The sequence below is a fragment of the Amblyraja radiata genome, chromosome 8, assembly GCF_010909765.2.
Source record: "Amblyraja radiata isolate CabotCenter1 chromosome 8, sAmbRad1.1.pri, whole genome shotgun sequence".
NCBI classification, from domain to species: domain Eukaryota; kingdom Metazoa; phylum Chordata; class Chondrichthyes; order Rajiformes; family Rajidae; genus Amblyraja; species Amblyraja radiata.
In genome coordinates this window covers 81,921,238-81,934,176 of record NC_045963.1, presented here as the reverse complement: position 1 = coordinate 81,934,176, position 12,939 = coordinate 81,921,238, and the positions used below count along the sequence as shown (strand labels likewise).

The following is a 12,939-nucleotide window of genomic DNA, read 5'->3' as shown; positions in this document are numbered from 1 at the left end:
CCCATCGAGTCTACACCGGCCATCGGTCACCCATTCACACCCATGTGTAGGAAGGAACTGCAGTTGTTGGTTTAAATCAAAAATAGACACAAAGCTGAAATAACTCTGCAGGGTCAGGCAGCATCTCTGGAGAAAAGGAATAGCTGCTGTTTTGGGTTGAGACCTTGCCCTTAAAGATAGCGGAGTCAGGGGATGTGGGGAGAAGGCAGGAACGGGGTACTGATTGGGGATGATCTCAAAGTGCTGGCTCAAAGGGCCAAATGGCCTACTCCTGCACTTATTATCTATTTTTCAGAACGTCACCTTATTCCTTTTATCCGGAGATGCTGCCTGACCCCCAGGTTTACTCCAGCTTTTTGAATCTATCCATCTATCCACTCACACTTGTTCTATGTTATACCACTTTCAAATCCATTCCCTCAGCACAAGGGGCAATTTACAGAGGGCCAGTTAACCTACAGAGGAAAGCGGAGCATGGGGGAAATGCCAAGCGGTCACAGAGAGAACGTGCAAACACTACACAGGCAGCAACGACAGTCAGGATCTCTGGTGCTGTGAGGCAGCAGCTCTACCAGCTGCGCCACTGTGCCGCCCACTTCTCGGGAATCCTACAATCTAGATTTAAACCACTTACCGACAGTTGTTCTCAAAATTAAAAAGTGTTAACACTAGTTTTATTTATGTTCAGTTAAGTTTATTGTCACGTGTACCGAGGTACAGTGAAAAGCTTTTGCCATGTGCTAACCAGTCAGCGTAAAGATTAGACATGATTACAATCGAGCCATTCACAGTGCACAGATGCATGATAAAGAAATAACATGTAGTGCAAGATATGGAACTCTCTGCCACAGAAGGTAGTTGAGGCCAGTTCATTGGCTATATTTAAGAGGGAGTTAGATGTGGCCCTTGTGGCTAAAGGGATCAGGGGGTATGGAGAGAAGGCAGGTACAGGATACTGAGTTGGATGATCAGCCATGATCATATTGAATGGCGGTGCAGAAGGGCCGAAGGGCCGAATGGCCTACTCCTGACCCTAATTTCTATGTTTCTATGTTTCAATAAAGCCAGTAAAGTTCGATCAAGGATAGTCCGAGGGTCACCAATGAGGTAGATAGTAGTTCTGCACTGCTCTCTGGTTGTGGTAGGATGGTTCAGTTGCCTGATAACAGCTGGGAAGAAACTGTCCCTGAATCTGGAGGTGTGCGTTTTCACACTTCTGTCCCTTTGCCCGATGGGAGTGGGGAGAAGAGTGGCCGGGGTGAGACTGGTCCTTGGTTATGCTGCTGGCCTTGCCGAGGCAGCGTGAGGTGCAGATGGAGTCAATGGAATACAGATATGCAAATGTACTCTGGGAACTGAAACTGCTAGCTTAAGTCTCTTCTGTTAAGGGCCTGTCCCACATGCAATTTTTAGTCATAGTCATAGTCGCAGCAGGTCGTCGAAAATTGTCAACGTTGAAAATCCAGCGGCGACCAGAAAAAGGTACGACTCTTTAGGCGACTACTCACGACTACACAGGCGTCACCCCTGGTGAGTAGTCGCCCAAGGAGTCGTACCTTATTCTGGTCGCGCTGGATTTTTAACACATTGAAAAGTTTCCGAGACCTGCTGTGACTGTGGCGGGTGCCTTCAAGTCGCCGAAAAAAATCGCATAAGTGGGACAGGCCCTTAAACATTTCTAGGTCTGGAAGCCTTCACTGATTACAACCCCTTTTGTCCTGTAGAAGCAGATCGTCATTCCTCGAGGCATTTCCTTCCCAAACTTAATCATTTTCTTATGAACTGCGGAATTTCTTTATCATGTTACAGGCTGTATTTCCAGTAACTAGTTCACAATATGAAAGAGAAGCCAGAAAGGATTTTCAAAAAATGTTTGATTTGCTTCTAAAGCCCCTTCTTATTGCAAATGTTGCCATCTGCTTATTTGAAATATTGTTTTCAGATTTCAGCTGTTTCTGTTGAAGGCTTTATATTCACTTACTTCACACATAAAGAACATAGAACAGTACATTAAAAAAAACACACACACAAAGTGCTAGAATAACTCAGCACTAACCAACCTGATCTCCCTGTGGCTCAGCACTTTAACTCCCCCTGCCATTCCGAATCCGACCTTTCTGTCCTGGGCCTCCTCCATGGCCAGAGTGAGTCCCATCGTAAATTGGAGGAGCAGCACCTCATATTTCGCTTGGGTAGTTTACACCCCAGCGTTATGAACATTGACTTCTCCAATTTCGGGTAGTCCCTGCTTTCTCCCTCCTTCCCCTCCCCTTCCCAGCTCTCCCACAGCCCACTGTCTCCGCCTCTTCCTTTCCTCTTCCCGCCCCCCCCCCCCACCTACACATCAGTGTGAAGAAGGGTCTCGACCCGAAACGCCACCTATTCCTTCGCTCCATAGATGCTGCCTCACCCGCTGAGTTTCTCCAGCATTTTTGTCTACGTTCGATTTTTCCAGCATCTGCAGTTCTTTCTTAAAGAATAACTCAGCAGGTCAGGCAGCATCTCTAGAGGATATGGATAGGTGATGTTTCGGGTCTTCTTCAGTTTGAAGAAGGGTTCCGACCCGAAACATCACCTTTCCATGTTCTCTGGAGATGCTGCCTGATCCGCTGAGTTACTCCAGCACTTGGTGTCTTTTCCTGTAAACCAGAATCTGCAATTCCTTATCAGAGCCATGTGATAATGTTATGATAACTTCTTTCTGTGAGATGTTGAGTTCTGAATAATATTGGCCAGGATGCTGTAACAGTAAAGCTCTATACAAATATTATAATCAATAAACTACCCGAAACATCACCTATCCGTGGTCTCCAGAGATGGAGCCTGACCCGCTAAGTTACTCTAGCTGTGTCTTGTTTTTGTTGTAAAGAGCATCTGCAGTTCCTTGAGTCTACAAAGAACAGTAGAACTTTGCCCCTCTCATCTCAGACTGAAATATAACTATGAAACAAACTTGTGTTTGGATGAAGGAAATCCACACACACACATATACAGTACATACATATACTGTACACACATATACACACACACATGCATATATTGTATACATACACATATAGACACACACACACATATATACAGTACATACATATATAGTAAATACACACATATACACACACATACTGTATACATACACATATATACACACACTTACATGCCTACTTACATACACACACACACACATGCATATAAATATACACATACACACATATACATACATATAAATTTATATATATATATAATATACGTGTGTGTGTGTGTAAAATAATGTTAAATAAAAATATATAATATAACGCCATGCGTATTGTCTATTTTCACATAGAAGATAGCTACCTGTAACAGCTACTTCCATACGTACACACTTTCCTCTTCTGCTCTTTGGCCTGAGAAGTACTGGCAGGTCCTGCCGTCTCTGTTTCTTCAGGTGCTGGGCTCCTGCTCATACTGCAGGCACCTTGCAGGTGTACGGGCAGCAGCCTCTTCTGCTCAGCATGCCCGTAGTGCACTCCTACTGCCGCCTCCTCCTCCTCCTCCTCCTCATTATCACTCAATGCTGAGTCCTTCACTTCATGCGGTGGCTGAGGGCCACAACTTTGCTGCCTTCCGCCAAGCGTCCAGTTCTCCGCGGCCTCAGAAGCCGTGCTGAATCGGTCCATTATTTCTTCTTTCCTTTTCACATCCGTGGAAGTTGTTCCAAAATTGCTCTGGGAACCAAAAAGTTGTAAGCATCTGTTATAGAGTCATAGGGTCATACACAGGCCCTTCATAGATACATGGAAACATAGACAATAGGTGCAGGAGTAGGCCATTCGGCCCTTCCACCAGCACCGCCATTCAATGTGATCATGGCTGATCATCCACAATCAGTACCCCGTTCCTGCGTTCTCCCCATATCCCCTGACTCCGCTAGCCCTATCTAACTCTCTTTTCAATACATCGAGTGAATCGGCCTCCACTGCAGAGAAATTCCACAAATCCACAACTCTCTGTGTGAAATAGTTTTTCCTCATCTCAGTTCTAAATGGCTTACACCTTATTCTTAAACTGTTGCCCCTGGTTCTGGACTCCCCCAACATGCGGAACATTTTTCCTGCATCTAGCGTGTCCAATCCCTGAATAATTTTATATGTTTCTATAAGATGCCCTCTCATCCTTCTAAATTCCAGTGTATACAAGCCCAGTCGCTCCATTCTTTCAACATATGACAGTCCCGCCATCCCGCGAATTAACCTCGTGAACCTACGCTGCACTCCCTCAATAGCAAAAAAGTCCTTCCTCAAATTAGGAGACCTAATACTCCAGGTGTGGTCTCACTAGGGCCCTGTACAACTGCAGAAGGACCTCTTTACTCCTATACTCAACTCCTCTCGTTATGAAGGCCAACATGCCAGCGGCTTTCTTCACTGACACATGAAAATAAAACACTTCTGACTCTTGATAAAAAGGATAATGTGAAACATTATGGCATCTGACCACTTGACACTCATAAGTTACAAATCAGTTGTGTATGGAACCATGCAGCTCAGGAACAGGTCTTTCAGCCCAAAGTATCCATGCCGACCGAACATGTTGCTAAGTTAAACTAATGTCCTCTGCCTGCACATGATCCATGTTCCTCCATTGCCTGCATTTCCAAAAGCCTCTTGAACACTGCTATTGTATCTACCTCCACCACCACCCCTGGCAATGCGTTCCAGGCCTCCACCGCCCTCTGTGTAAAATAACTTGCCCCACACATCTCCTCTAAACGTTGTCCCTCTCACCTTATCGCTACACCCTCCAGTCTTGAATATTTCCACCCTGGGTAAAAGGTTCTGACTGTCTACCTTATCTGCAAATGGCTCGATTGTAAGCATGCATTGTCTTTCCGCTGACTGGAGAGCACGCAACAAAAGCTCTTCACTGTGCACGTGACAATAAACTAAACTAAACTGTAGTCATCTTATTTGAGCACACATCTTTATCATTCACTTAGACAATAGACAATAGGTGCAGGAGTAGGCCATTCGGCCTTTGAGCCAGATCATTCACTGTGATCATGGCTGTTCATCCACAATCAGTACCCTGTTCCTGCCTTCTCACCATATCCCCTGACTCCACTATCTTCAAGAGCATCCAGAGAACTGGCCTCCACCGTCCTCTGAGGCGGAGACTTCCACAGACTTAGATAATACATCTGTGTGCTGTTCTATTACGCCAACCTGAGTTATTTTTATATCAAGTTTTAAATAACTATATTCCCACATCATTGAACAAAGTACACAGAAATAATTCCGAGACAGTTTTCATATTAAAGAAAATTACTTCAGGTCGCCGAAAATGTTCAACATGTTGAAAATCCAGCGGCGACCAGAAAAAGGTACGACTCCTTGGGCGAGTACTCACTGCCAAACAGATGTCAACCCACGACATGTCAACAGGTGACGCCTGTTTATTGGTGAGTAGTCGCCCAAAGAGTCGTACCTTTTTCTGGTCGCCGCTGGATTTTCAACGTTGAATATTTCCGGCAACCTGCTGCGACTATGATGGGTGCCAGCAAGTCCACGAACAAAAATCGCTTCTTATAGGACAGGTCCTTTAAGAAAACTAGCTCTCCAGTTTTGCTGAAATCAACAATTACACTCTGGTCTGTTCTTCCCGGCTGTTAGCAGGCAACTGACCACAACTAGAGAGCAGTCCTGAACTACTATCTACCTCTCTGGTACCTCTCTGGCTATTCTTAATCGGACTTTACTGGCTTTACCTTGCACTAAACGTTATTCCCTTATCATAGAAACATAGAAACATAGAATTGTGCAGGAGTAGGCCATTCGGCCCTTCGAGCCTGCACCGCCATTCAATATGATCATGGCTGATCATCCAACTCAGTATCCCGTACCTGCCTTCTCTCCATACCCTCTGATCCCCTTAGCCACAAGGGCCACATCTAACTCCCTCTTAAATATAGCCAATGAACTGGCCTCAACTACCCTTTGTGGCAGAGAGTTCCATAGATTCACCACTCTCTGTGTGAAAAAAGTTTTTCTCATCTCGGTTTTAAAGGATTTCCCCTTATCCTTAAACTGTGACCCCTTATCCTGGGCTTCCCCAACATCGGAAACAATCTTCCTGCATCTAGCCTGTCCAACCCCTTAAGAATTTTGTAAGTTTCTATAAGATCCCCTCTCAATCTCCTAAATTCTAGAGAGTATAAACCAAGTCTATCCAGTCTTTCTTCATAAGACAGTCCTGACATCCCAGGAATCAGTCTGGTGAACCTTCTCTGCACTCCCTCTATGGCAATAATGTCCTTCTTCAGATTTGGAGACCAAAACTGTACGCAATACTCCAGGTGTGGTCTCACCAAGACCCTGTACAACTGCAGTAGACCCTCCCTGCTCCTATACTCAAATCCTTTTGCTATGAAAGCTAACATACCATTCGCTTTCTTCACTGCCTGCTGCACCTGCATGCCTACTGTCTGAAGAAGGGTTTCGGCCCGAAACGTCGCCTATTTCCTTCGCTCCATAGATGCTGCTGCCCCCGCTGAGTTTCCCCAGCAATTTTGTGTACCTTTGCCTACTTTCAATGACTGGTGTACCATGACACCCAGGTCTCGCTGCATCTCCCCTTTTCCTAATCGGCCACCATTTAGATAATAGTCTGCTTTCCTGTTTTTGCCACCAAAATGGATAACCTCACATTTATCCACATTATACTGCATCTGCCGAACATTTGCCCACTCACCCAGCCTATCCAAGTCACCTTGCAGTCTCCTAGCATCCTCCTCACAGCTAACACTGCCCCCCAGCTTAGTGTCATCCGCAAACTTGGAGATATTGCCTTCAATTCCCTCATCCAGATCATTAATATATATTGTAAATAGCTGGGGTCCCAGCACTGAGCCTTGCGGTACCCCACTAGTCACTGCCCGCCATTGTGAAAAGGACCCGTTTACTCCTACTCTTTGCTTCCTGTTTGCCAGCCAGTTCTCTATCAACATCAATACTGAACCCCCAATGCCGTGTGCTTTAAGTTTGTATACTAATCTCTTATGTGGGACCTTGTCGAAAGCCTTCTGGAAGTCCAGATACACCACATCCACTGGTTCTCCCCTATCCACGCTACTAGTTACATCCTCGAAAAATTCTATAAGATTCGTCAGACATGATTTACCTTTCGTAAATCCATGCTGACTTTGTCCAATGATTTCACCACTTTCCAAATGTGCTGCTATCCCATCTTTAATAACTGACTCTAGCAGTTTCCCCACTACCGATGTTAGACTAACTGGTCTGTAATTCCCCGTTTTCTCTCTCCCTCCCTTTTTAAAAAGTGGGGTTACGTTTGCTACCCGCCAATCCTCAGGAACTACTCCAGAATCTAAAGAGTTTTGAAAGATTATTACTAATGCATCCACTATTTCTGGAGCTACTTCCTTAAGTACTCTGGGATGCAGCCTATCTGGCCCTGGGGATTTATCGGCCTTTAATCCATTCAATTTACCCAACACCACTTCCCGACTAACCTGGATTTCACTCAATTCCTCCAACTCCTTTGACCCGCGGTCCCCTGCTATTTCTGGCAGATTATTTATGTCTTCCTTAGTGAAGACGGAACCAAAGTAGTTATTCAATTGGTCCGCCATATCCTTGTTCCCCATGATCAACTCACCTGTTTCTGACTGCAAGGGACCTACATTTGTTTTAACTAATCTCTTTCTTTTCACATATCTATAAAAACTTTTGCAGTCAGTTTTTATGTTCCCTGCCAGTTTTCTTTCATAATCTATTTTTCCTTTCCTAATTAAGCCCTTTGTCCTCCTCTGCTGGTCTCTGAATTTCTCCCAGTCCTCCGGTATGCTGCTTTTTCTGGCTAATTTGTACGCATCATCCTTCGCTTTGATACTATCCCTGATTTCCCTTGTTATCCACGGATGTACTACCTTCCCTGATTTATTCTTTTGCCAAACTGGGATGAACAATTTTTGTAGTTCATCCATGCAGTCTTTAAATGTCTTCCATTGCATATCCACCGTCAACACTTTTAGAATTAATTGCCAGTCAATCTTGGCCAATTCACATCTCATACCCTCAAAGTTACCTTTCTTTAAGTTCAGAACCCTTGTTTCTGAATTAACAATGTCACTCTCCATCCTAATGAAGAACTCAACCATATTATGGTCACTCTTGCCCAAGGGGGCACGTACAACAAGACTGCTAACTAACCCTTCCTCATTACTCAATACCCAGTCTAAAATAGCCTGCTCTCTCGTTGGTTCCTCTACATGTTGATTTAGATAACTATCCCGCATACATTCCAAAAAATCCTCTTCCTCAGCACCCCTGCCAATTTGATTCACCCAATCTATATGTAGATTGAAGTCACCCATTATAACGGTTTTGCCTTTGTCGCACGCATTTCTAATTTCCTGTTTGATACCATCTCCAACTTCACTACTACTGTTAGGTGGCCTGTACACAACACCCACCAGCGTTTTCTGCCCCTTAGTGTTTCGCAGCTCTACCCATACCGATTCCACATCCTCCAAACTAATGTCCTTCCTTTCCATTGCATCTGTACACTGTGAACGGCTCGATTGTAATCATGTATTGTCTTTCCACTGACTGGATAGCACGCAACAAAGGCTTTTCAATGTACCTCGGTACACGTGACAATAAATAAATGAAACAAAACTATTAGAAAGTAAACCACACTAACCAGAAGTTTACTGACTACATACACTGCCACTCAATATATTTTTGTCATATGATACAGAGGGCCGATTAACCTCCAAACACACTCGTCTTTGGTATGCGGGAGGACACCGGAGCACCCGAAGGAAACCCAAGTGATCACACGGAGAACGTGCAAACTCCACACAGATAGCACCCGAGGTCGGGATCGAACCCGGGTCTCTGGTACTGTGAGGCAGTGGCTCTACCAGCTGCACCAACATGCCGCAGTGTGCTAAGTTGGGCTAGCGTAGGATAATACTGTTGCGTGGGCTGAAGAGGGGGTAATCACATGCTAACCTTTCTACCCAGCTTCTTCCCAGCTGTTATCAGGCATCAGATCCATCCTATCCACAACTAAAGAGTGGTCCTGACCTCCCATCTACCTCATTGGTGACCCTGGGATTAAATTTGATCAGATCCTGCTGGACGCTATCTTGCACTAAACATTATCCCCTTTATCCTGCATCTGTACACTGTGGACGGCTTGATTATGATCATCAAAGATAGACACAAAAGGCTGGAGTAACTCAGCGGGACAGGCAGCATCTCTGGAGAGAAGGAATGGGTGACATTTTTGGTTGAGATCCTTCTTCAGACTGAGGCCCAAGGGAGAGGGAATATGGAAGGGTAATGTGTGAAAAACGAGAGATCAAAGGGGATGAAGCTCAAGGGAAATGTACAATAGATCTTTGCAATCTTGTCTAGTCTTTCTGCCGACTGGATAGCAGGCAACAAAAGCTTTTCACTCTACCACGGGACGTGGGGCGGCATGGAGTTGATCCTGACCTCGGGTGCTGTCTGTACTGAGTTTGTACGTTCTCCCCGTGACCTGCGTGGGTTTTCTCCAAGATCTTCTGTTTCCTCACACATTCCAAAGACGTACAGGTTTGTAGGTTAATTGGCTTGGTAAATGTAAAAACTGTCTCTCCTGTGTGTAGGATAGTGTCAGTGTGCGGGGATCACTGGTCGGCGCGGATCTGGTGAGCCAAAGGGCTTGTTTCCGCGCTGTATCTCTAAACTAAACTAAAATAAACTAAATGTGACAATAAACTAAACTAAATTATAAAAGTACTCCTGCAGTATTGGTTGACTGAAAGCAAGGTCATAATGACAGCTGGAGTTAGGAATAGAAATCAGCTGTTTAAAAATAGTTTCACAGGTGACCTTGGCCAGGGATGAGCGTACAACACGCACATCGTGGAACATACCGACAATTAGTTCAGTTTAGTTAGTTTAGAGATACAGCGCGGAAACAGATCCTTCGGCCCACCGAGTCCGTCTGCACCGACCAGCACACTAGCACTATCCTACACACACTAGGGACAATTTACACTGACACCAAGTATACAAACCCAAGCCAATTAACCTACAAACCTGAAAGTCTTTGGAGTTTGGGAGAAAACCGAAGATCCCGGAGAAAACCCACGGGGAGAACGTACAAACTCTGCACAGACAGCACCCGTAGTCGGGATCGAACCCATGCCTGCTGTTCCTGTATGCTTACTTTCACTGACTGATGTACTAGGATACCCAGGTCTCGGCCCAACTTGCCCACACCAACCCATATATATTAGTCCCACCTGCCTGCGTTTGGCCCATATCCCTCTAAACCTGTCCTATCCATGTACCTATCTAATTACTTCTTAAATATTTGCGATAGTCCCTGCCTCAACTACCTCCTCCAGCAGCTTGTTCCATCCACCCACCACCCCTTTGTGTGAAAAAGCTACCTCTCAGATTCCCATTAAATCTATCCCCCTTCACCTTAAACCATAAAGGATCTATGGTACTCATGTATGGCGGCGCGACTCACCCGTTGCAGCGGCTCCTACAGCCTGTCTGTCTTTTTTTTATTTTTTGTCTAGTTAAATGTAGTGTTTGGTGTTTTTTAATACTGATTTTAAATGTGTATATGTGGGGGGCGGGGGGAAACCGTTTAAAATCTCTTCCCTGTCCGGGAGACCCGACCTTTTCCCTGTCGGGTCTCCGTTGTCGTTGGGGCCTAGCACCGTGGAGCGGCCTCCAACCTGAACGACCCAGGGGCTCGGGAGACTGCGGAGGTGCGGACTACTCACCATCGTGGGGCTGGCCGGCCTCGGAACGTGGGGAGCGGTGGTGACTCGCTGCTGCGACTCGACTCCTGGGGCTCGGAGGCTCCAGCAACGCAGCCGCAGGTCCGGTGGACTGGGACATCGGTAGCTCGCGGGTCCGGGGGGAGAGAGAGACCGCTTCCCGGAGCTCCCGCAACGCAACTTCTCCAGCCCGTGTCGCGGGGTTGGAACGACCCGGAGCGGGGTCATACATCACCCGGCACGGCTTCGTGGCCGTGGGACATTCCAGCGCCCGCCGGGGGCTCCAACTTCGAGACTTCTAGACCGGGAGCGGGGCTGTAAATCGCCCGGCACGGCCTAAAATGGCCGTGGGACTTATCATCACCCGCCTGGGGCTTCGACATCGGGAGAGACATGGAGAGCAGTGGAGAGAAAAGACTTTTGCCTTCCATCACAGTGGGTTCACTGTGATGGATGTTTGTGTGAACTTAATTGTGTGTATGTCTGTAGGACATTGTTTTTGTTTGTATGGCTGTGGAAACAAAATTTCGTTTGAGTCTCACGGGCTCAAATGACAATAAATTTATATTGTATATTGTATTGTAAACCTATGTCTTCTGGTTCTCAATTCCCCTACTCTGGGCAAGAGACTCTGTGCGCCGACCTGATGATGATTCTATATACCTCTATAAGGTTGTAAAGATTGTAAGTCTGTTGGTGAGGATTTTTTTCATATGCAACAGCAACACGGTTTTATGTAGAACCTTACACATAACAAAATATTCAAAAGCATTATCCAAGTTGAGTGTGGTGATGTTGCGGTGTGGCCAAATGGTTTAAAATGACTTTGAAGGGAAAAACTGTGGTAGGGAGGTAAAGATTTAGCGAGGGTGGTCCACAGCTTAAGGGCTTGTCAGAAGAAGGTACTATGATTAAAAGGCCCTTGTGCCTCTCTTAAACATCACTATTGTATCTGCCTTCACTATCTGTGGAGGGAACGGACAAGCAACGTTTCAGGTTGGGACCCTTCTTCGGATTCCTTAGTCTGAAAAAGTGTCCTGACCCGAAATATCACCTACCCATGACCTTGGGATATGCTGCCTGACCCGCTGAGTTACTCCAGAACTTGTGTTTTGCTCACAATGCAACATTTGTACACTCTGGAGTTTAGAAGGATGAGTGGGGTTTTTCTTATTGAAGCATATATGATTATTAAGGGTTTGGACAAGCTGGAGGCAGGAAACATGTTACCGATGTTGGGGGAGTCCAGAACCAGGGGCCACAGTTTAAGAAAAAGGGGTAGGCCATTTAGAACGGAGATGAGGAAACACTTTTTCACACAGAGTGGTGAGTGTGGAATTCTCTGCTTCTGAGGTCGATGGAGGCCGGTTCTCTGGATACTTTCAAGAGAGAGCATGAAAGGGCTTTTAAAGATAGCGGACGGAGTCAGGGGATATGGGGAGAAGATAGGAACGGGGTACTGGTTGGGGATGATCAGCCATGATCACATTGAATGGCGGTGCTAGCTCGATGGGCCGAATGGCCTACTCCTGCACCTATTGTCTATTGCCTGGACTGGAGTGTTGCATGGACATCAGAACTGCTGTAGCTTTGGGAGCAACAACAGCAGCAGGAGCTTAGCAAGAGATACCACTGATTGGCTCTAGCCCAAGTGGGAGGAGAGAAGTGAAAACAGTTAAAGTACAGGTCAAGGACAGGCAGACTTGATTCAGAACTGCTGTAGATTTGGGAGCAACAACAGCAACAGGAGTTTAGCAAGAGATACCACTGATTGGCTCTAGCCCAAGTGGGAGGAGAGAAGTGAAAACAGTTAAAGTACAGGTCAAGGACAGGCAGACTTGACTCAGAACTGCTGTAGTTTGGGAGCAACAACAGCAGCAGGAGTTTAGCAAGAGATACCACTGATTGGCTCTAGCCCAAGTGGGAGGAGAGAAGTGAAAACAGTTAAAGTACAGGTCAAGGACAGGCAGACTTGACTCAGAACTGCTGTAGCTTTGGGAGCAACAACAGCAGCAGGAGTTTAGCAAGAGATACCACTGATTGGCTCTAGCCCAAGTGGGAGGAGAGAAGTGAGTCAGTGCTGGGAAAACAGTTGAAAACTGAGGAATTTGGTTTGTAAATTGGTAAATCAGGCAATTTATCAGTCAATT

At 45.9% G+C, this 12,939-nt stretch overlaps 1 protein-coding gene across 1 annotated transcript in view; it reads right to left on the bottom strand.

Annotated features, from left to right (window-relative positions):
* aplf (aprataxin and PNKP like factor) overlaps positions 1-12,939 on the bottom strand; it is a 143,697-nt gene that overhangs the window by 17,114 nt on the left and 113,644 nt on the right. The window contains exon 7 of the mRNA XM_033026343.1: positions 3,334-3,704. Within this exon, the coding sequence (XP_032882234.1) occupies positions 3,334-3,704 (371 nt within the window). The remainder of the gene's footprint in view (positions 1-3,333; positions 3,705-12,939) is intronic.